Here is a 25,246-nt window from a genome sequence, read left to right on the forward strand (position 1 = left end):
GGAAAAGATTTTCCAGGATAGCCCACAAAGATTAAAGCTTATTTCTGTTGGAATCCTTTTTACAGTATAACCTGCTGTATATATATATATAATCTAAAAATTACAAAGTATTGCATTAATACATATACTGTAGTAAATAAAACAAAAAACTAAATGTATATACTGTAAATAACATGTTAATTTAAAATAACTATGACTTGTTCTTCTTTGGTACTGAACTGTGTACTTATAATTACTCTTGTTTTCAAGTTAAAAATAAATGGAATAGGCCTATAATTAGAATATTATTAAAATTTATTGATATGATATATAATAAGTAAGTAATTAAATGGACAAAAAGCGATGTTTAATATTCATATAACAAAGGTTTTTTTTCTTTGGGCCATTTGGCAATTCACTGTATACAATCACAGTTCATACATAAATTGAAAAAAATAAATATTTTTCTAAATTTATCTCTATTTGAACATTTGTTTCTCATTCTAAATAAACTCATAGAAACTGTACAAAGTTCATATAAAAGAAAATTAAACTGTAAAAATTAATACATTTCATTTATCAAAACGTGAATTCAACTGTTTCAATTTGATACAATTACATTAAATACAACTAAGTACCATTTATACAATCTGTCAGTAATAAATACTTTATCTATTTATCAGTTTAAACAATAAATTTAAAAATTACTGAAATGCAATAGATTCTGAGACATACTAGTGAAAAAATAAAAATAATCAATAATATTTTACAGTGTAAAATAAAGAAAACAACAAAATAACCAATAATAATAAAAAATTTGCTTGACTGAAAATATTATTAATCTTTTTTCTAAGTCTGTGGATTAGTTTTGGACTTACTTCTATTTAATATTAAAGCTATGTTGGTGTTTGCCAAACAAACAGATCAAGTCAGTAGGCTGTAATAATATCAATATTGTGTGGGAACTAATGAAAGAGATGTAACCTAAAAATGGGCGAATCAAATTATTGTTCAAATATTTGCTTTGTAATAATAGCCAGGCAATAGGCCTACATTATAATATAAGCTAAATGTTTCTAAATTTTAATTTATCAATCAATTAATTAACCATGGAGTAAATTCTTTACTCCATGAATTAACTGACAAATAAATAAATAAGAATTTACCAAATTGCTTACGACATTTTTAAGGTGCATTTTAAAATCAGTGGTCCCAAAATAAAACACATTGACAATGGTGGCCTCCCTCCCTACCTTGCTGGATAGGGCCAAAACAAGGGCATGTATGGTGGTGGTACAGGTCGAAACGAAAGAAAGGCATGGCGAGGCCTAGGTGGTTGGCCCATGGAGGTATAATAATTAATAGTACCTCCATGGTTGGCCTACAAACTTTCGAATACAGTATTATTTCATATATATTTTTATTGTTAAAAAATAAAAAAATATAAAATATATATACGTACCTTATAGGGAGCAACGCGTATTTAGATGAAAAGTAATGTAGCACCACCAACACAACCAACTTCCACAAAGAGCGCGCTCTAAGTGCGCCTACTCAATACTGAGTCGTCTGAAGTTTTTACTTAGGTAAGAAATTCTGAACGAGCGATGGCGCTATTTATCTCACAGGTTAATTTTTTTTATTGAAAAAAAAACGATAATTAAGCATTTTAGCTGAACTAGGACCCTAGTAGATTGAATTAATTGAATAAATAAAAGAAACTATAAATGTCTCACAAACGTGTATATTTAAATTCTTAACAAATCAGTCAGTTCACAAAACAAGTTAAACGATAGAATTTTATTTTATATTTTTGGAAAATATTTGACAGTTTATTAATGATATATATATTTATTACGTACAGCAGCTATGTATTAATAATATATTAATATGACTGAACCATTCTATTTTATATCATGTAAAACAATAGTTGAAGTTTGTACTTGAAAAACATCAACATTAAGGATTCACTGCAAATGAAATAGTATCCAATCTCAACAAAATAGTTCTTATTTACATATTCTTAGAATTTAACATTTACACATTTAAGAAAATATCACATTCAATTAGAATCATTTAAAAACAAGTGTAATAACAATATTAAAAATTCAAAGTATTAAGGAAATATTATTAAGTAAGTAATCATATAAATATTATATTTACAAAGGGTCAAGGTGATTTAGCAGCAAACAATTAAATGAGGATCATATATCAGTAAGTATATTGATATAATATTTTTAAAAGGTTCAATGTGTTTTAGCCTAGCATTTGATGAGAATTATGTTATGTGTTTAATGGAATATTGATGTAATAAAATGGATTATTCCATTATTATCAGGGGTGATGTACTACTAATACTATGATAATAATGGCATGTATATGATTATCCAGGTAAGTATTCACAAAATAATATTATATTGTTTACCAAACACAGTATTTTAGTTGTTATAATATTTTGTGTTTAATGGTATTTAATAAAATGGATTATTCCATTATTATCAGGGGTGATGTACTACTAATACTATGAAAATAATGGCATGTATAGGATTATCCAGGTAAGTATTCACAAAATAAAATATTATATTCTTTACCAAACATAGCAGTTTTGTTATTCTATTTATTATGAAGAAAAATAAAGTTTCTTGTGTATTGTAATTTACAAATCAAATATTTACAAAAGGAAAAAACAGTGTTTTAATAGTTTTTGACATTTATTAGTCTTTATCTGGATTCAAATAGTAAACTGTGTGACTGGAGAGCTGAAAGATGGATGCCTATTGAACAACTTGAGTGTCTAACTCAGTAGAGCATTCTGGGGAGGAGAAAAAAAATTAAATATTGTAAAGCTCTGTCTACACTACCAAACTTTATGTGACAAAAAAAAAAGTGATGTGCCCATCGCCCATAATATGGTAATGATGATGTCAAATCACTACCATAATATTTAAGCATGTCGTTTCCACATCAAAATTTTTTTGTCAAACTAGTTAATTAACTTAATACTGTGTTGTAATTGTAATTTGGGTAATTTGTAAATGTTCTACAGACACACTTTTCCAAAAAAACAAAGAGACATATGTTTAACACTACGGTTAATCACATAGGAGGCACTTCTTCTTATATTATTATATTATACTTTACTGTATATAAAAATAGCTATAATAATATAGCTTTGATATTTGTTATCTGTTACCTTGTGAACGATCTTTGCGCGGTCTAATGATGCCTTCTCTTGATGGGGGCCGTGTGGACACCAGCTTGACTCCAGCACGTACAGAGATGCTACCCTGGATTCGGCACTGTTCATCGTAAACATGGCCCGTTAAAACATGTACAGCGTGTTAAGGACAACTTTTTTTTCAATTTTACATTATTGATAGACAAAATTGTAAACATTTTACATATATTGATATAGTCAAGTTCTTCCCTATGTCAAAAAAGTGCCTTCTGGTTTGAGGTCACAGGTCAAAGATGAATTTTAGAAATTTTACTATTATAAATATTCATAAAACACAATGTTTACACTTTATGATTTGCACATGAAAATACACAGGTAACTGAACAAAATTGTTAAAAATATTCAGATGTAATGACCATTCAAAGGATATCTGCAGTAACTGGGAGAAAAAGTGTATCAACCTCTGATGAAATCTCCACATGATGACCTATTGACCCTTGACCACTACCACCTTTGACCCCTACTGCCATGGCATAAAGTTCAAGTTGTAAAGTTACGTTCATTCCAGCAGCAACCTTTAATATAAGAAATAATCAATTAGTGACATGAGTAAATCAGTACGTGATTCTGTCAGTGAATGAAGTAGTCATTAAATCAGTGTAAAAGGAATCAGTCAGAAAATCAATCAGTAAATCAGTCAGCAAATCTGTGTAAGGAATCAATCAGGAAATCAATCAATAAATTAGTCAGAAAATCAATCAATCAATAAATCAGTCAGCAAATCAACCAATCAATAATCAGTCAGCAAATCAACCAGTCAATAAATTAATCAGTAAATCAATCAATCAATAAATCAATCAGCAAATCGATCAATCAATAATTCAATCAGCAAATCAATATCGATCAATCAGTAATCAGTCAACAAATTAACTAATCAATAAATCAGTCAGCAAATCAATCAATAAATCAATCAGCAAATCGATCAATCAATAAAGCAATCAGCAAATCATTCAATCAGTAATCAGTCAGCAAATCAACCAATCAATAAATCAATAAATAAATCAGTCAGCAAATCAATCAATCAGTAATTTAGTGAAGCAGTCATTAAATAATTTGAAGAGAAATCAGTCAGAAAATAGTCAGTAAATCAGTCCACGATTCAGTCAGTAAGTATGGTAGTGAATCAATCCAAAAAAACAATAAAAAGTAAAGTACCGGTCCTGACTTGAAAATGACATTCAACCCAGTAGATGGTGGTGGTTGTTTAACTTTGAATCGACAGCTGTCAAGTCCAATGTTCTTCAACAGCACATTAAACGTGTATGTACAGCCTTCCCGCACAACGCCAAAGTTAACTTGCCCAGGGTACAGCTCAAAGCCTCGGATCTTGTTAAGATCACCAACACCTTTCATCTTAGCACCAGCAATCGATGAGTTAAATGTTTTGTTACGTACTGGGTCTTCTATCTCTTGAAACTAAGATAAAATAACAGTTACTTAGGTCGATTGCAATGTAAAGACCTAGACTAAAGACTGTACATGATGACCCATACCGGTAATCCTACTATTAGTATGAGCAAAAACCGAACAACCTCATAACAATAAAGGACTTCTACATTAAATTGCCTTAATTCTACTACTGTGGAAATTATTAAGTCTAAGATAGAAACTATTATACATTATATATGGAATATTTTTTAATATATTTCATACGCATCCAACAGTGAGTAACTCGCCAATTACAGGATGGATAAACTGATTTTATTTTGTTTATAAACTAAGTCTCATTTGAGGCTTAGGGAGTGGAGGTGGACAACCCTGGCACTATGTCAGGATTGAACCCCTTGGGATTGGAAGGAAAGCATGTTAACCACCAAGATACAGCTCCACAAGGTGCTTTATAAATCCAGGATATCATTATACCTTTTGGTTAGGCAAGGCACCAGGCTTCTGCCCTAATATGGAACTTGGGAGGGTCACACTTTCTTTCCTGGGGTCACCATTGACATCAACAACCAGACTTCTGGTTAACACAAGGTCCTCTCTAGCTGATGGAAAATCCTCTGTCACTTTGTACTCTTCAGTATTGGTGGTTCCATGTGATATGGCTGGTACTAAACATTGAGAAACATATTCATAAGTTGATATAGGTAGAAAATGTTGTGTGTCAGTGATTCTATGTTCCCCTGCTATTTAGTAGGCCCCTATTGATAAAAATACCACAATAATGGGACTGCAAGTGTAGTTTACCTCACTCTGTATCAATCTGGCTTAACTACCCACCATTTTATATATTTTTTTAATGTCATTTTAACTAAATTGCTAACTTTGTTTATAAATTATTCTTGTGTTAACGTTTGAGCAAGAGCAGTTTAAATTCTGTTCATATATATTCACATATATTGCTTGCTCCTGGCAAGATTATGCTTGATGATAACATAACAAATTTAAAATCAAATTTATACATACCAGCTGGATCTTGGTCTTCTTCACTATGTTCCGGGATTGCGGAAGCATACAGCTGATTTGATGTGCGACTAGAGGGCGTTTCACTCGTCATGCCCTGGTTACCCACTGGTGTTGGGTTTCCTTAAATGAATATAATATTTTATTCCAATAATGGTTTAATAATAATTATAATACCTGTAATAACTAATTTACGGTTATAATGATACAGAAATAATAATACATATAGGTTAACTTAATTAAAAAATAATCTCTCAAGAAATATATAAGTTCCTCAGAGGATATGAAATGTACTACAAAACAGGCAATATCTGTATAATAATATACTACGATCTTACAGATGGATTATAAATGATAATTACAAGTTTTTTGTCGGGTTTTTAATATAAAATAGAAGATAATTTCATATTATTGAATCCAAAAAATGTTATTATGATAATGACAATGGTAATGTCAATTATAATTAAGATGATGATACCAACTTAGATAATAGTATCATCACCAGTCGAGTCTTGATTTTGCTTTAAGGCAGTTTGGTTTTAGAAGATTTTTTCAGCCCAGATGTAAAATGATTACAAACATAAGTAATGTACACAAGGTAGATGGTAAAGAATCCAATTTGCAAAAGATCACACCAGTTAATCTTTGACCTCCTCCAGTGACTAGAAAATGATTTGTTACCATCCCAGAGGAATGTTGTAATATGGAATGTAATTACAAGTAGGCCCATGGTGATGCAGTGTAATTCACCGCAGGTACAGGGTCATACACAAGAGGCTTTATATGACTGATAAGTATATCGTTTCATTGGAAAAGTTAATCACTTCAATTTGGTTTCAATACACATAGAGATGTATGTGCTTGAATACAGCCTGTTAAGCAAGCGATAAGGATGGCGTTATTGGAAACATAAATAAGATGGGAGTACGCAAGCTGGAGTACATTTATGCTTATGTCAAATCAGTCAATCATTCATCACCTTTTTGCTGACAGGTAGACATGTGACATAAATTGCTGATTCATAATGTTAATTGTCATACAAATTATTGTTTTTTAAGCTGTGTCTACACTATCAAATTTTATGTGACAAAAAATGTGATGTCATACCATTACCAAATTTGGGCACATCACATTTTTTTTGGACACATAAAGTTTGATAGTGTAGACAGAGCTTTAAATATTATGTTATAACAAATGGACCTCATGATAGCCTTCATGCAGTTCTCCTCATCTTAAATGAATTGTATTGTTTTTGTTGTGAAACAGATAAATAAATAGTCTTGGTCTATCAGATTCCTAAATCTGGGTTCAGCACCGCAATACATTTTCAAAGCACTGGAGTTTATTAACCTCAAATCTCTGTGCGATACAGGGTGTGACACAGTATGTGACAGTGTGTGACACAGTGTTAGACACAATGTATGAAATAGTGCGTGATACAGCTAGTTTTCAAAAGCTTTGCTTTGCAAACAAGTTTGATTGTGTATGCATTATGTCATTGGTTTTGCATAGCTTATCCTGTTTTCATATCCGATGTAACAATTAAAACACTGATAAACAATAGAATAGTATCTTACCAGGTCGGGCAGGCCCCGGAGTCTGCGAGGCATGTGCAGGTGTTGGATTAGTTGGCCGCAGTGGAGTAGGTGTGCCTTGTCCTGTTGCATGGCCTGGTGTTGGGTTTGTCGGCCTAACATCTGATGGACTGGAAACAGCTATACTGACAGCTAAATAGAATATGACAATACAACATTGATATATTATACTATATAATGATGTGCTATAAAAGGAATAGAAAATGAAGAAGAAAGAAGAGAAACCATCCTGCCAGAGGGAAAAGTCATCAAATGATGAAAAACGTTAAAAAATGAGAGGTATTAAACAATGCTACCTTGTGTAACTGGAGAAGGTGAGCTATCAGCTTGAGACGTTGTTCCTGGTTTTAGGGATGGCACCACTGATTGTCCATTAGAGGCTTCAACATTACCTGGGAGTTAAAACATTAGGGAGAAAGAAAATGTCTTACTACTGTATAAAAATGTAATAAGAATAGAATACAGAAACATTAAACATAACAACAGAAATATCAACCTAACTAACAAAGACTCAACATCTAAGTGTCTGCAATAACACTCATTGATTTAAAATCGTTTGAAGTACATACTCACCTTGATGGTTTTGGCCTGGAGAATCACTAGGAGTATCAGGTAGGCTGTCTGCTGGTGGATCTGAAGTCTTGGATAGCTTTCTAGGCTTGGCTAGGTCTTTACTAAGAGCTGCCATATCTGGTTCTTGATTTGAAGCCAGGAAGTCTTGACCCCAACTGCTGCTAAAGTATGGAGGTACCTCTCTGTTCTTCAAAGCATTTCGGCAGTTCTTCTCTTCTTCCAAGTCATCTCTGGAATAATCACATTTTCATTTAAACATTTTTATGCTGTGTTACATTTTTTTTAGCTAAACACAGTAAAGCAAGAGGCTAAATATTCAGACAAATTAAATTGTATTTCAAAAAAGAAGATTTGTTTGTTTTTCACTCAAATATTACCTAACTTTCTGCCAATCTTCATTTGAATATCTGGCAACTGATATTTTCTGCGTCACTGGTACCGGTGGTGCTGTAACCTTTTCATACATGCTGATAACATCACCTTCTGATTTCATATCTCTTAGGCCTGAGCCAAAGCCTTTGTTAGCAGGCAGGTTTACCATTGGAACAGGTTTAGGTAGTGGGTCGCTGGCTTTTTCATTGTTCACTTGTTTTTTAACCATTAATTCACTTTCCTAGTATGACAAAATAAACAGTACAGTGCAACGTATTTCAACTCAAAATGAATAGTTTTTTTCTTGCTTGCTACAATGTCGAGTTAGGTGTCAGATTTTTATTTATAAATTCACTTCTCTAGTTATGACAGAATAGAAAATACATTCAAAATATTAATATTAAATTGTCGATTCAGAACGAATATCTGATTTAAACAAAAACACTTGCACAAATACAAAATAAATGTCCGCTACTAATTATGTCTTACCTTTTCTTCTTGTAAAAGGATATCTCCCAAAAGCTTTCCAGCATTGGCTTTCTCTTTTGTATCTCTTGGATCACAAACCTCCTGTGACTTCCAAGCTTCTTGCTTATTCCGGATATGCTCTGCATAAGCCTGCAACCCATCTCGCATCTGAGCACGAACTTCACTTGAAATCCCGGTGTACTGTATCAACTGTCGAAGCTCAATAGCTTTTGGACACTTTGGTGGCTGGATGCTTTTTATTTGACCTTTAACCGACCCAACAGCAACACCTTTACCAACGTTTGTACCAAAAATAGGACCAGAAGTTTTCACTTCATATGATGGAAGAGTTTTAAAATCTCTGGATTTTAGATTAGGTGGTACAACGCATGGTTCTTCCAATTGCGTAAGCCATGTGCTGCAGATGTTCTCTGTGTATGGACGCATAATAGTGACACCAGTCACGCCTGGGTGATCTGGTAAGGGGTCACCAAGGATGGCAGTTGCTGGATCACACTCTGCATTTGATAAATAATCCATGACATTTTGGTTTCTTAACAGCTCCATGCCACTGCCGTCATTTTTAATAATAAAGAATCGTGGTGGGTGTTCATAGAATGCTTCGATTTTCTCTTCTGAGAACTCATCAAATTTCTCTTTTTCATTTTCTGCTTCCTCATTGCTGTCTTCTTTTGGTGGTTTAGGGCGCACAAACACATCTACATCTCCAGTGTTCATAACCGTGAAAAAGTTACCGTTTCCGTCTCTCAACTGCAGGATCTTATCACCACTGTGGCCTATCACATACACACTCGGAGTCTTTAGATCTTCTATGATATTTAAATTATCCGGCTTTGGCAGATAGGCACACATTCCTTCTGGATCTACCGTCATTCGTGAGCCCTCGCTGTGAAGGATTTCATAGGAACCGTCCGGCATAGTGATGACTTGTGTACCATTTGGGAATATGGTTGTCGCAATGCTGTCGTCGCAATTCATGATAACTGTAGCAAAGCCTATGCATTCAACCTTGACGTGGCGTACCAAACGTACAGTAACTGCCTGTTTCTCACCTAAAAACAAATTTAGAAATATATGTTAAGCTTTGTCTACACTATCAAACTTTATGTGACTTAAACATGCCCATATATGGACACGATGATTTCATATCACTACCATATTTGGGCATATCACTACCATATTTGGGCATATCAAACTACTGTGAGGAGACAAACAAGTTAACACATACCAGTTTCTTCTTGAACTGAAATACCATCTCGTACTTCTATATTAGTAAAAAATGTTGTAATTCTTGTGCCTTCATTGTGGTCTACAATCTTGGTGCCATCAGGACGGTCAATGGTGACCACTCGGTCTTCTCTTGTGGTCATTACCTTTGGAAGACAACATTTTATAGAAAAATTAGGCTTTACAAGGCAGAACACAATAATAATAATAATAAAATAAAATATTTAGCGCATAACAGGGTATTAAAGTGAAGATACAAAACAAACAATCGTATAAGGTGTCATATCATAGACTCAAAAGCAGTCAGACAAAGACTTACCTCCTTTGTCATTGGGTCCGTTGCCGAATAGAGCATCACTGGTGAAACCTCAAAGACACTACCATTTCCCTTTGTTCCAATTCTGTCACCAGATGGTGATGTTGTTATCCATTCATGCTGTTTTTCTGGTTCTTCCATTGGTATTTCTTCAGTTGTCTGAGATGCACCTTTGGGAGATGCCTTCACATTACCTTGAAGTATTAAAAAAAAGTACACACGTTAAAATGCATCATTTGAGGCTTCAGATCAAAGGTGTGGAAATTATGAAATGTAATTTAGGAGTTCTTGTACAGCGCCATTCTAACAATCAGTAAGCAGTACTCAAAGAAATTCTTTTAAACATAACATAAAGACTTTTAGAAACAAGCAAAACTTAGATTTCAACTTACTTTTTTTAGATTGGAGTTCAGCACTTACAGCACTGCCTGCCCTAGTTGGCGAATCCTCCCTCAATGTTGGACTGGTTGGTGGTCTGGCAATGGCTACCGGTCCAGGTCCAGTACCCCCACTGACGGTTCCATCAGGGAAGAGAACCTAAAACAGAGGGAGTTTCAGTTAAACATTTTGTTTTATTCTTAACTATAAATATACAATGATTTTGTGAGTTAAAAAAACAAGTTCACCTGTGTGGTTCCATCAAGCATGAACTTGATGACGGCGCCATCACTGGTAATTACGCGCGATTCTTCCATCATGGCAGGAATTTTACGAGCAGCCTCACATTCTTGTTTCTGAGCTGTTTTGGAATGATATGCTTGTCTGACCAATAACTTCACTGGCATTTCATTAACCTCAGTAGTAGCAACTGCAGATTTAAACACAAAAACTCATAAAGAGGAACCAATAATCTCAAAACTCATTTCAAGTATTTAAATATACCTGGCAGTTAGTCTCCTATGTTTCAGGAATCGGTGACGTTGCTAAAAAGTTAGTTTATGAAATCAATATTATAACAATTAGTATATGAAATATGGAACTCATTGTATTCAATTTTTTGTGACTTTACTTGTGTTTTACTGTAATATTTGCTATTATTTTATGGAAGTTGGAGTGTCACACCGTTCTCGGTGATAGTGGTTTTTCTGATTTTGATGTTGATTTTCTATTGTGTTGTCTGCTTGTTTGTTTGCTGAAAGTAATAAAATTAAAATAAACATGTTAGTTGTACCTGATTCCAGGCCGTAGCTGACCGAAAGACCATCTGGGCTTGAGATATAAAGTTGTTGAAATTCTGGTAACTTTGGTTCTGGTGTTTTTGCTCGTTCCTCTTTAGCCTTACTTTTTCGTTCTTCTTCCTGCAAATTATTTAATAAAAAAATAAAAATTGTAAAAAATAAATATTACTGTAATAAACTATGTGGAATGCTAGTAGTAGTCATTAAAAGATCACTGTAAACCTCTTTCTGCTGTTGTTCCAACAGTTGTTGTTGAGCAAGTTTCTCTTGCTCCAGTTGCTGTTGCTGTTGCTTCTTTCCCTTTTTGGCCGACCCAGCTCGACCTTTTGGTGACGGTGATTGGGGAGGTGGAGAGGTGCTCAATGGTGGAAGAATGAAAATGTCTGCCTCTTCAACTTTATCTGATAAAAGAAATAGTTGTTTATATAGATGAATATAATAATAATAAAAATAATAATATCAAACATTTATAAAGCACTCTTTATCGGAGTCTCACATAAAAAAAATAACTATTAAAGTGAGTTTTCATGAGTTTTTCAATTGAAAAGGGATGGGGTGTAACGGATGGAACGAGGAAGTTGGTTCAAGATCTCTGGTGCCTGACCAAAGAAGCCCTTAGGCACAAATTTAAAGTTGTTAGTGGTGTTGGCATTCAAAATGGTTGAATCAAAGTAAAAGAAAAGTTCAATATTTATGGTTAAATTGTTACCACATTATGAGAAAGTTATTGTTTTCAATTATAATATGAATTTAAAATTCACAAACTTACCTACTCCGTCAGGCTTTCCACTGCTACCATAGCAACTGTATGACAAGATCATTCCGTCATTTAGATGAGCTGTGAATGCTCCAAATTGACTCAAAGGTTCAGCTAACTTAAGATCTGTTTCTGTAATGGCATCTGTTGAAAAGGACTTTTATATAAATTTCTTTAGGCACACAGAGTAAAAAGTCAAGAACGAACAAGATTTATACATACAAAGTCGTTGGGAGTGGAGGTGAGGGAGAGGGCACCAGCTACAATTCCACTTCTTAATAATCTTCTTTTTAGGGTAATAGTTTGTTGAATGATGTCGCAGCTAAGTCAGGGATATGTCATGTCATTTTTGGCCTACAGTATATTTATATATATATATATATTTATTTTTTTTATCTATGTTTATTTTGTGTTTTTATAGTTTATTTTGTATTTTCTGTTTGTATTGTTTGAGGGTCCCTGATGATCAGCTGATGCTGGATGGACCACCCTCATAAAATATTGTTGAAATAAAAATAAATAAAATATAGGCTGACTCATAGTGGTAGAACAAGTCTTTGTTTTAAGCTCTGTCTACACTATCAAACTTTATGCGACAAAAAAGTATGGTGTGCCCATATATGGACATGATGATGTCATATCACTACCATATTTGGGCATATCATTACCCTATTTGGGCACATCACACTTTTTTTGTAAAACTTAGTTTGATAATATAGACTGAGCTTTAGAAAAAAAATGACAAGCAATTACCTTTTTCAGCATCAGTCTTTTCTGGCTGTTCAATGTCTGCTTTTTCATCAAAATTATCTTCATTGACCTTTGACACATCATCTTCTTCAGATTTAGGTGCTTTAGGCTCCAGTAGATGGACATTAAACACATGACCATCTTTGAAAATGCTCATCTTTACGAAATTTGATCCTGAAAATGATGCCATAATAAAATATTATGTTCAATGATTATGAAAACTACAAAACTTTAGGTTATTCAATGCTACAATGCATACAATTTAGACAACCATAATTGGACAATTAAGAGTGTGTGGCACAGTGTGTTACATGTTGGACTACTGATCGTGATATCGTGAGATTAAATCAAACTCTGCTGCATTGCTTATATCCTTAGGCAAGATACTTTACTTACGTTTGCCTCTCTCCACCCAGGTGTACAAATAGGTAGAGCCCACCTGGTGCAGGGGGTCAAAACACAACTGCACTGATTAGGGCTGCAACATTATGGGATCATGTTTCCAGACGTGTTTGATCCAAAACATTAGGGTAATAAATAATGTGAAGCGCTTTGCGCATTAAGTGCTATATAAAATCGACGTATTATCATATATATTTATTAAAATACCTTGTATAAACTGAGTAGTTTCAGTGCGAATCAGACCTCCATCGCTTGGAAACAATGTTTTAGTTTGACCACCAACATGTAGAAGATTGTTTCCAACATTATACCCGATAAACTGAAACAAAAACAATAAATAAAATCTTATTTCAAACCATTCATGTTTAATCCACTTGCAAAGGTAATATAATATAAAAACTATAATGCAAAAAATCGTTAATTGACGGCTAACTGCTTTGTAAAGCGCACATATCCACTAAAGTGTTCAAGGCACTGTGGACTAGATGTTACACTTTCAATAACATGCTTAATACAGCTTGACAAGCTTGTAGCCAGAACTTAAAGTTTGGAACGAACCCTCTTTTTTTTAAGTGCCCTTTTCAAACCAGATACTTACAGGTAATATCTTCTCTGGAATTTCTTCTGTCACATCTCCTGTTGGTTCAGGAGGAGATTCCTCAACTCCCTTCTCGTCTCTCTTTCCCTTTGCACTCCCCTTTCCAGATCCGTCTCTTTTCTTATCTTTTCCTTTCTCTTTATCATCTGTTTTTTTCGGCGAGGCAGATCTAGAGCGAGGGCGACTTTTCTTGGCACCCTTTTCTTTCTGTTTTCTTTCCTCTTCCTTTAATTTGTCGTTCTCAATTTTCCAAGCTTTCATGGAATGTGGTCGCATAAATTGGCCTCCATCTGGATCCAGGTGATCGACAGATTGGCTAGGACTAACACTTTTTCTACCTGTGTCACAAAAATAAAACAATTAAGATTTTTGCAGTGACGTACTAGTTAAGCAAGTTTTCTGTCTACACTATAAAACTAGTTTGACAAGAAAATGTGATGTGCCCAAATATGGCAGTGACATGCTTAAATATGGTAGTGATATGACATCATCATGTCTATATATTGGCACATCACATATTTTTGGTCACATAAAATTTGATAGTGTGGACAGAGCTTTAGATTTAATTGTTGTTGATGAATACAGATTGAATGCAAACTTGCATCAATAAAGAAACACCATACAGTACCAAGGACCTGTTAATACAATTATTTAGCAGCATTTTCTGGTATTCATACTCACTGTTTACTGCCCCATAAACTTCAACATTTAAACAATCTAATGATATTGCAGTAAAGCAACATAGTTACTGCAGTAAATGCAGTAGAACATTTTTGACATATGAACAATACCTCTTGGAGACTTTGATCTACTCTTCTTTGGTGATTGTGATCGTGTTCTACTTTTAGATGACGCTGCTCTTGAGCTTGATACTGCTGGTGACTCAGCTGCCTTCCTCAACGCTTCCATCTCCTTCTGGTGAACTATTTCTTGATACTTAACCTCTTCTGATTCCGTCCAATCAGCAATTGATTCTGAAATGTGTTCCAAGTAATTTCTGGAAAGAAGTGAAGTGAAAAGTAGCACACCTCAATGAGAGAACCAAATCATTTTGAATTTTGACAGAATACGGCACTTACAGAACAGTAAACGGCACTTACAGAACAGTAAACTAGCTTTAAAATGGCAATATTAAAAGAAAAGCAATAGCACAAAAACAAACATAATTGTTCCATGGAAGTATTTTCTATATATCTTGTACATGACAGACAAATATAAAGCAGAAACTCCTTTCTCTGAAGGACAAAAACAGAAATGTCGGTCCACAGAAATATTCTTTTATTGTTGGTCACTAACAGAGAGTAACCAGCACTATACCATAGCAACACTTACTTATCCCATTGTCTTGATGTGATAAACAAAACAAGAAAAGTAAAAAATAAAGTCAGGTATAAATCAATAATCAACTTTGAACAAAATAAATCTAAAATGTTAACATAATGTTTACTACTATTATTTTTCATATAAAAAATATACCTAAATCCAACATCAGAATGAAGTTGCGTGTTCCAGTTGTCGTAGTTCATCCGTTCAGGCCCAACGGGATTATGCATGACAACCATTAAGGAATGATCTCGTTTGTGAAAGTATGTGTCGATGTATGGAAGAGAGTGGTTGGCTTCTTCTAAAACCTAATAGAGGTTATAAAAACAGAGATTTAATTAGTCAGCATTGTATAGAAAAGATGTATTTTCAAACCAGAAAGGAAAAAGAAATTTAACTGAAGGTAAGCCAAGAAGACAATTAAGCGTGGTTCCCACTAGAATGCAACTTAGTGATGTATCAACACAAAGTCTTTGCGTAACCACAAGTGGGAACCGACGACGTAACAGTCATGCTAAAATCGTTACGGGAAATCAAATCAGTTTGATTTCATGCAACGATGCAAGAACCAGGTTGAGTCTACGGCAACAAACATGAAAACTAATGAAAACTTGCTATTAATTTAACGATGGAAAGCATGATCTATCCAAGTCACACAACTGTCTGTTTTCTTTTTTGTCTACCATCATGAAACAAAAGCTTGCTGATATAAAGTGACTTCCCTGTCAATCCACTATGAGACATCATCCCAACCTTACCTGTAAAAGAACATGTGGCTCCAAGTACTCAGCGTAGGACCACTCATCGAGATTGCGTAACTCTCGTTCTGCAAGATCTTTGACACCTATTCCAGTATGCACTGGTCCATCCTGCATTTTTTCAGATGATGAAGTTGTTGAAAGGGTGATCTCTGGTGGTTTCTGGATGTTCTTCTCTGGTATTATTGGCTGTCCATCAGCATCCTTTTCAAAGTGGACTGAAAATCATGAAGAAAACGTGTTACTCTGCTGCTATAGAAATCTTGAAACTAAACACTTACCTGTTTATATTTGTAAAATAAATCTTTGGGAAATTTGTGTTGGACACTGATTTTAATTTCAGTGCTTAGGAAAAATAAGACTTTAATATCATTGGTAATGGTATGTGATTAATTTTATGGTGATTAAAAAGAGAATGGAAACAGCTGTGTTGTGCAATTATTCGAGGGTGGCCTTTATTCAGAGGAGGCGTTTATTTTTTGGGTGTAATATAATAACAATAGCATTTATTTGAGGGGTGTTTATTTGAGGGGGTGTTTATTTGAGGGGGGCGTTTATTCAAATAAATATAAATGAATCATAGTGGATAATGTTTTATGAATTACTGATGACATGATGCCAAGTAACAAAACCTTAACGAATGAAATACATTATTTTGTATACAAAATTAATGACAAAAGCAAATTAATTATGTGCGGAAGCAAAACTCCACCAAATAAAAACTCCGCAATAAAAAGCACTTTTATTTCAGTCATTATGGAATGAGTCTGAATCCTTTAATGTATGTAAATAATAATAGCAATGTAATTATATTTGTATTATTTATATGAAACAAAGAAATAGTAAGGACATTATACGACAATTTCTAAACATTCTTAGGTAAAATGATTTTACTAATTTAACATAGAAAAACATTAACATCATCGATTCAAAACAAATGAAACATGCTATAATAGATCTAAATATGTGGACTATTTAAATGTACAAATGATAAAAGTGATGTGATGATTTTTATGTTGAATGAATTATATTGTACAGTATATGATGATGCTATTATATATGATATGATGTAATTTCTAGTACAAGATTCCTATTACATGAGACAAAACATGCACAAATACTAATCATTAATTATTAAATATAAGTACTAATATTACTAAAAATGTATAGGATCATAATATTGATTCTAAGAACACTAAATGTAATGTAAGTAACATTCCAAACAACTTCTAAGGAACTACTACCATGCAGAACAAGAAAAACATTCGGCAGAACAAGACAACATTCGCAGTGGCGTAATGTAGAGGCTCCTGATTTAGGAACCCTAAGTGACCCTCCAACGCTGGAGGTCTTAGACGTTTTTAGCCTTTTCGACATATTTTAATGCCTGTTTTTTCATCTGCTTCATAAGCTCTGAGGCTTAGCCAGTGAACACTCATAGCCGTTACGCCACTGAACATTGAGAGGAACGAGACAACATTCAGCAGAATAAGACAACATTCGGCCGAACAACACAACATTCGGCAGAATAAGACAACATTCGGCAGAACAAGACAACATTCGACAGAATAAAGATGCATGCAACACAAAAACAAACAAGTATAGATACTCTACCTGCGTTGTCACCTTTGAGTTGGTAGAGATAGTGCAAAAGAAGGAAGAAAAGGGTGCAAACTATGACTAAACACTATTTCATTACTTAAGATACATTTTCTAATCTATAGGCCTACGTCTATTAAAGATGTATTGTCCCCCAAAAACATGAAAAATGAAGATTAATTAAAGCAGACTTTGAATAGGATATTTTGTAGTTTTAATAAAGTGAATCACTTCCGTAGAAAAAAAAAACAGAAAAAAATTATGTTTTCACTTATAAAATAACATGATAAATGGTTAAATTCAACCAAAAATCCATTGGCTGCTGGCAGCCAATTTGACCATTTTTTGCTTTAAATTCCATTTTTTTCATGTAAATAAATTTTTTTTCGATCTAATTTTTGGTCAAAGTCAATAATTATTATGTGACATTTTAAAAATGGCATATTCAACAAAAAAACCTTTAAAAAATGATGTTTCAGGGGGACAATACATCTTTAAAGAAAATCTATGTATTGTTATCTAAAACACTTTTAAGATTATAGTCTAACATCTCAATACTAATGGATGCATTTTATGGAGATGTTCACACAAGATGGTATGATTAAAAGTCAACTGTATACAAATAGGAAACTATACAAAGAAAGGTATACTGAAAATAATGATGTCAAATGTCAATATTGACCTTTTATGGTGAAAAGTTCAGAGGTCAAATAAATGTGGGACATGATATTTTATGTTAAAAGATCAGCAAAAAAGGATTATACTTGATCACTAATATTGAAAAGTTCAGAGGCCAAATTTCTATAACAATGAGACCTTGTTGAACTCGAGTCAGAGTCGAGTGGCCGAGTCTAAGAGACCCTTTAGGGGAGTAAAAGTTGTGGTATGTGTCAGCACTGTAGGCTGAACGTCTAGGTTATTCCCCCATTTACATTACTCCAAAGAAAAAATCATCAATATACTAAACAAATAAGGATTGTTATAAGGGGAATGTGAAACATGATCAATCAAACAAGGAGACATTGACAGCATCTAATCTGAGCTAAAGTGAAATATTTCAAACAAATAGCAGCTCATATTTCTTACCCCTTAGTTGAGAACTTTGAAAAGAAATCTCTGTGAAAAAATCAACTGATTATTTGGAATTCTTAAATCAACCAATGTTGTTTCTATTAGGGGTAATGTAGAAGTATGATTGTTAGACTGAGTACTGTAATGAGGGAAGGTCCATAATAAGTTAATAACTTGAGTATTTAAGGTCCATTTAAGTATGCTACTAGAAGTCATAATTTTGCTTGTATTTCAAATATAGCGCTCCACCATGGCTGTGGTGTTAAATTAATCTATTTATTCGCAAATTATTTAGCTACAAAATACTAATATTCGTTTACATAGCTTTATGATATACAAAAATCTGCAATAGGCAAATTGTGTTTTAGCAATGTACCTGTGCTTTTCACAGACTTCACACTTCCAGCAGACCCAAGACGTGATTTTGATCGCAACGTATTGTCAGATCGTAGAATACCAGTTCCAGGCCTACTAGATGGTTCTTCTGTGGTCACTTGCTCTGGAATGTAAGATTACAGTTATGTTTTAATGATATAAGTTGCAACACCATTTATAAACTTGTTTTAATAATGGTTATTCAGAGCTAGACCTAGATTCAATTTACGACAACTCCCAGTCTACTCAGGTGTAAATGAGTACCTGTTTGAAAATACTAGGAAGGATAAGGCAGTGTGGAAAGGAACTGGTCAACACAACACAGGCTTAGTAAAATGAGCTCCTTACAGCTTACCAACCCTACGTTCAGAAATGAACACAGAACTTGTATTCAATATTGTGGATATTATTATCAAGATATAAATCAATATCTAAAATACCTTGTACTGGAGATTTTTCTTGAGGTTGTTCATAAACTGGATAGGGATCATCCCAGACAACTTCAGCTTTCTCTGCATCGCATATCTTACCATCGTCCTCAGTATCACGTAGACATAGACTCTCAAAGACAAACTGTTTAAACGCCCGATCGATTTCAACCGCTGTGAGCTCTCCGCTAGCGCAGAAGTACATTAATTCCTGCAGGCGCGCTGCACGCTCTTTTACGACTCTCGTTGTAGGTCGTGGAAATTTACAAAGCCTGGCAGAAGGTGAACTCTTCAGCATGTTCTTTTCAACTTCAACCGGATTGAATCCGTTGATCTCTTTCAGGTGGTGAAGGCGGTACGCCATTTTGTCGTGGAAGTTGATCAGGTGAGGTTGCTTGACACCAGCATCTGGTATTTTCTTCTCAATGTGTAGTTCATCCTCTATTTGCTAAAAGTGTACATTTTTAAGTTGTTATTAAACAAATATTATAAAAAAGATTATATCAAAATTGTTGTTTAATAATTTAATGTTATCCAAGACCGACCGACACAAAATTCCATTAGGTTTTTAACAAGACTACATAATCAGAATTCACAATCAACTAGTAAGGTTCATTTCATTTGAACAATGTTTTAAGCTCTGTCTACAAAGTTTGATAGTGTAGGCAGAGCATGTAAAAAGTTAAATGAAAGAATAATTGTTAAAGGAGCCCTAACAAACATTTTCATTTAAGCTCTGTCTACACTATCAAACCAGTTTGACAAAAAAAGGTGTGATGTTTTTTTTGTCACACAAAGTTTGATAGTGTAGACAGAGCTTAAATGTTTGTTAGGGCTCCTTTAACAATTATTCTTTCATTTAACTTTTTACTTGCTCTGCCTACACTATCAAACTTTATGTGATGTGGTCATATATGGACATGATGATGTCATATTACTACCATATTTGGGCATATTACTACCAAATATGGTAGTGATATGACATCATCATGTTCATATATGGGCACATCACATTTTGTTGTCACTTAAAGTTTGATAGTGTGGACAGAAATAGTTGTATATCCAAGAGGTAAAGAGAAACAAGGCTACATATACCTTCCTAGAGTCATTTGAAATTGTGAGTTTGAGTGCCATCTGGTTGACATGGTTGGCCAGGCTATGATTCAAATTGTCCTCCCTTGGTTCTAACGCCATTTCACTAGGTGGGACTTTTCCTTCTTCAGAAGCTACGACCTATAAATAAAAGTTTGATAAATTGTGGCAAAAGTCACTAAAGCTCTGTCTACACAATCAAATTAGTTTTGACAAAAAAAGTGTGATGTGCCCAAATATGGTGGTGATATGCTTAAATATGGTAGTGATATGACATCATCATGTCCATATATGGACACAATACATTTTTTTGTCACATAAAGTTTGATAGTGTAGACAGAGCCTTAAATGTATTGTATATCAAAATCAGATCAGAAGTCTATATAACATCCAAAAAAACAACTATAACACTAAATTGCTACCTGTTCCAACATGCAATGTACCATCAGTGGTACGCTAACACTCTCAAAAGGCAAGCTGTTCATCATTTCATTGTAGTAGCGCATGTCAACTTCGACCTTTCCATCTTTGTGGTCAGCTGGGAATTCCCCCTGCATCTGTTGCATGCTGGTTGGAGGAAGGGACACGGCTGACTGAATATCTGGAACTGCAAGTAACGTAATATCATATAATAGTAATATTCAATAGTGTATGTATAATATATATGGTATACTGAAGAAAGTGTAAGAAGTACAAAAAGAAATATTGTGTATAGGTACTGTACACAATACAGTATAACCTATTCAAGGACTACACTATGTACACAGGGTACAGCGGAACACCTTTCAAAATACCCACATTCAGGGTCACCTATGTTTTAACACCACAGCCAATCCCTAAGGGGAAACCACTAATATTCAGGGGACACCCCTATTAAAAGGACAATAAGGACAAATATATGACCACCACGACCAATCCCTAATCGGAGGAAACCACTAATATTCAGGGGAAACCCCTATTAAAAGGACACTAAGGAAAAATATATGACCACCACGACCAATCCCTTATTAAGACAACACTCCTATAAAGGGGACACTAAGGGGCAACCCCTAATATTCAGATGACACCACTCTTAAGTGTCCCCCTTAATCTTTCTTTCTACTGTATAACAAATGGTAATAATTTAGAGATTGTATTTACTTAGATAGGAGATTTTTAATGCTAAGGGTAAGTGTTTCCCTTAGCCTAAGTGTGAATGGTGAATACGGCCAAATTCTTAAAGCGTAATTCATTGCATTGGTTGCGTTGCGTCAATAGTGGGAACCCCGCTTTACTTATGAAACCCATACCTGATGGTGCAACCGTCGCATTTGGAGATGGTATAGCCAAAAGCTTCACATTCTCCCTGTAATTGCTGTACTGTCGTTTCAAGTCTGTAAGATCATACATCAAGCAGGCTATGTCTTCAAACAATGCTGTACCAAATTCCATCTAGTAAAAAATTAAAAAAAATTTTATGTTAATACATTAAAAATGAAACACATTGTTCCAATTTTATAAAGTCCTACTTGTCTCAAACAATATAGTACTGAGTTTTTACTCGGGGTACTTGAGTCTATTGATGTGTATGTGACATATGTATCGCACATTCATGCTTGTTTTTACAATAATGAAGCTTGGTTCTCCAATGCAATGACAAATGCACACCACAAGTCAGTTGACCAATCACAAGCCATAGTTTCAAATAATCAAATTATACATTCAGTCACCTACGTGTGGGAACTAAACTTAAATTAGCAAATTTCAGTAAGCTGGATGAACAGACAAAAAGTATAATTACCTTCTGTTCATTGTCATTAAGATCTGTTGGTACAGTCTTCTCTTTGATGGTGTATGTAAGTCTGGCGACATCATGCAGCTTTGAGCCTTTAGGACTTTTCCTCAACATTGATTCATGCTGATCCCAGAATTTCTCGATCTCAGCAGATTGTTTATCTCTCTCATTTCGCTCAGCCTCAAGTACTACAACAAAATTAATATATATTATTTAATCTAAAATTTGGGGAAAAAAGTGTGATGTTTTCAAATATGATATTACATCATCATGTCCATATATGGGCACATCATATTTGTTTGTCACAAAATTAATTGTCAAATTAAATTTTCTGCCAGCCGCTAAAATTTACTATCAATTTTTTACAAAACATTAATATCCCATGTTAGCACTTCTGGATATTCCCCTGCCTATAAACTGCCAATCAGGATTGTGATCCAATTTATTCTACTATTGGATGACATCTTTTAAGCCCTGTCTACACTATCAAACTTTATGTGACAAAAAAATTATGTGATGTTCCCATATATGGCCATGATGATGTCATATCACTACCATATTTGGGCATATCACTACCATATTCGGGCACATCACTACAGTATCTGGATGACTCTAACTAACCTTCTGGAGGTTTAAGATCCTCGTCTTCCTCATCTTCTAGTTGCTTTTTAAGTTTTTCGTAACTTTCATAGTTTTGAGACGTGATTTTAATGATGCTGTCAACGTTAATTTGTAGATCACTGAGAAGCGGTAAGAGGGCGACCTGTGTAAAACCCTCGATGATAACGTAATGTTGAGGGCCGTCATCAGGTTCATCATCTACGGAAAATGGAAAGAAATTAGAAGTACAGGGTTTTTGTTTAGATAAAGGAGACCTACAAAATATTAGAGAAGACCTTTTTGGTATGCGAAGCTTCTAACCTCCTACACTCAGAAAATAACACCAACATCAGCTTTACCTATACAAAAAAAGTATATGACTTTAGATTTTTAATTGAAATTGAAACAAAAATGATGTTCAAAATAGAAATAAATGCAACAGGTGTAACAAACATTGAAATGAGAGGTAGTTAGTAGCTTCTCGTAAGTAGATCTTTAATAAAAAATATATTGATGTTGAGATAAGTAAAGTTCTATAAAAATGTATCCTTACCAATGTATTTATTTTCATCATTATCTTCACCTCTCTTCTTCAGTTTGCTATCTTTCTTTGGTGATGGGACTTCAGGAGACTTTTTTCCTTTTCCCTTCGTAGGGGATTTACTTCTCGAACCTTTTTCCTTTCCTCCTTTCTTCTCCTTGTTGTTGTTGCCCTGGTATAAACACAAGATATCAGTTATATATTGTAAGTCAAGTCATTGACTAGATAAAACTAATCCAAGTAGTACAATAATCAATGAATTATCGGACTACTTTTTGATTTATTTGAAATAGCTAAGACTAAATTTCTGTATACATTTCAGCTTTGTCTTCACTATCAAACAAGTTTGACAAAAAAAGTGTGATGTGCCCAAATATCGTAATGATATGCTTAAATATGGTAGTGATATGACATCATCATATCCATATATGGGCACATGGAATTTTTGTTTGATAGTGTAAATAATGTGACATGTTATTGTGTGTATGCATAAATAAAGATCCCTTTCTCGCCTTTTTCTCGTCTTCTCGTCTTTTCTCATCTTTCTGTTTGATAGCCAACAACTTCCATTTCAGAAGTTTACTTAACAGCTGTATTGGAATCTCATCTCCTTGATCAAGATGTACCTTTGCTACTTCACAGATTTCACTAAATAATGGTGTGTCCTTCGTCTTTTTACTTTTTGAACTACCAAGTTCTTTGACCTAAAAAATGAAAAGAAAAATTAGTATCGAATTCAGAGAGGCATTCCCGGATGACCCAAAAACTTAAAATAATAAATAGGCCTAGGCCTAATAAATATTTTTTTTTTTACTTACTTCATCTATCAGAAGATCCTTTGAAATGACACTGAATAGTTTGCGTGACCCGGATTCTACTGTACTGGTGAGCACTGGTATGTGGTCATAATCTGTCAGACGATTCCCAACAATAAAAGCAATTGTGCATTTCCACTCATCCTGTCAAAAAAAAATTATTATTATTAATAAAACATTAAATGCTTTCATTATCGGAGAGAATTACATTGACAATCCTACCAGCCTACAGCATACTGTAAGCTAGGCTTAGGCCTATTCTATTTCGGTGTGCTAGCTAGCTAGGCTACCTATTAGAGAGGCAGCCTACCCACCTACTCTATCTATTAAGGCTAGGCTAGTTAGGCCTAACTAAGAAGGTTAGGCCTAGCCCTCTAGCTAGGCCCTACTAGCTAGCTAGCCTAGCCTAAACTTACGTCTTCAAATTGTGTGGTCAATAAACCAGTTTCCCATCTCGATACACCTGCAGACCCTCCACTTTTCGCTCTCTTCTTTGACATAATTATTGGGAATTATCAGTCACACATTTATGAATAAATCTATTAAAAATTCATAAATGATTGGACAGACCACCCCACCGTTGAACTACTGCTGTACGTTGCTAAGCTTCAGTTTTTGTTGCTGCATGCTTAACTAATTGATTAGGTAGAGGGCGCAATCATGAATTTTAGGAACATTATGAAAAACCCGATATTGCGATATAAAGGTATATACATTATCTTAGACTTGCCCCAAGTCTGTATTATCTTTTTTTTTAATTTATTTGTTTTTATTTCGACCGCGATTTTTGTCTGAAAATACAAAATCAAGTAGTATACGTATGAAACGCCATATGTGCCAACATATTTATCTTTTTACTAATATTAAGACAAAACTCCGTCTGGAACACAGACTAACATTATCTTGACAAACACTGTCAATCTTTACGAACGTAATCCATAATGCTGATACTGCGCATTTCAAAGGCTTTCTAAATAGAAAATAGACCTC

The 25,246-nt window shown here is 34.1% G+C and overlaps 2 protein-coding genes across 2 annotated transcripts in view; both read right to left on the minus strand.

Moving 5' to 3' along the window:
- The window catches only part of LOC140054300 (aminopeptidase N-like), a 28,982-nt gene extending 27,407 nt beyond the window's left edge, over positions 1 to 1,575 (minus strand). Inside the window, exon 1 of the mRNA XM_072099238.1 lies at positions 1,442 to 1,575. The gene's annotated coding sequence lies outside the window, so the exon portion shown is untranslated. The remainder of the gene's footprint in view (positions 1 to 1,441) is intronic.
- A 1,080-nt stretch (positions 1,576 to 2,655) lies between these two features.
- On the minus strand, positions 2,656 to 24,850 carry LOC140054315 (sperm-associated antigen 17-like). Its single transcript, XM_072099254.1, has 35 exons — positions 24,673 to 24,850; positions 24,260 to 24,400; positions 23,954 to 24,145; positions 23,454 to 23,613; positions 22,922 to 23,119; positions 22,307 to 22,488; positions 21,816 to 21,957; positions 20,949 to 21,133; positions 20,530 to 20,667; positions 19,447 to 19,882; positions 19,008 to 19,130; positions 15,962 to 16,179; positions 15,357 to 15,511; positions 14,672 to 14,877; positions 13,881 to 14,218; positions 13,490 to 13,601; positions 12,884 to 13,054; positions 12,143 to 12,274; positions 11,596 to 11,774; positions 11,367 to 11,493; positions 10,822 to 11,003; positions 10,588 to 10,732; positions 10,199 to 10,389; positions 9,881 to 10,025; positions 8,653 to 9,704; positions 8,169 to 8,404; positions 7,792 to 8,021; positions 7,515 to 7,610; positions 7,201 to 7,350; positions 5,627 to 5,746; positions 5,081 to 5,271; positions 4,373 to 4,633; positions 3,586 to 3,732; positions 3,173 to 3,308; positions 2,656 to 2,791 (listed from the first exon to the last, which is right to left on the minus strand). The coding sequence occupies exons 1-35, from the start codon at positions 24,754 to 24,756 to the stop codon at positions 2,754 to 2,756; spliced, it is 6,939 nt and encodes a 2,312-aa protein (XP_071955355.1). The 5' UTR covers positions 24,757 to 24,850; the 3' UTR covers positions 2,656 to 2,753.
- Between the last annotated feature and the right edge of the window lie 396 nt (positions 24,851 to 25,246).

The sequence above is a fragment of the Antedon mediterranea genome, chromosome 7, assembly GCF_964355755.1.
Source record: "Antedon mediterranea chromosome 7, ecAntMedi1.1, whole genome shotgun sequence".
Lineage (NCBI taxonomy): Eukaryota > Metazoa > Echinodermata > Crinoidea > Comatulida > Antedonidae > Antedon > Antedon mediterranea.

Excerpts from the sequence above, each read along its gene's own strand:
- LOC140054315 (XM_072099254.1), bottom strand. The coding sequence starts at position 24,756 with ATGTCAAAGAAGAGAGCGAAAAGTGGAGGGTCTGCAGGTGTATCGAGA. Across the intron at positions 10,026-10,198 it reads CGGACCCAATGACAAAGGAG|GTAATGACCACAAGAGAAGA; the intron begins GTAAGTCTTTGT and ends TGTCTTCCAAAG. Across the intron at positions 5,272-5,626 it reads AGAAGACCAAGATCCAGCTG|TACCAGCCATATCACATGGA; the intron begins GTATGTATAAAT and ends CTCAATGTTTAG.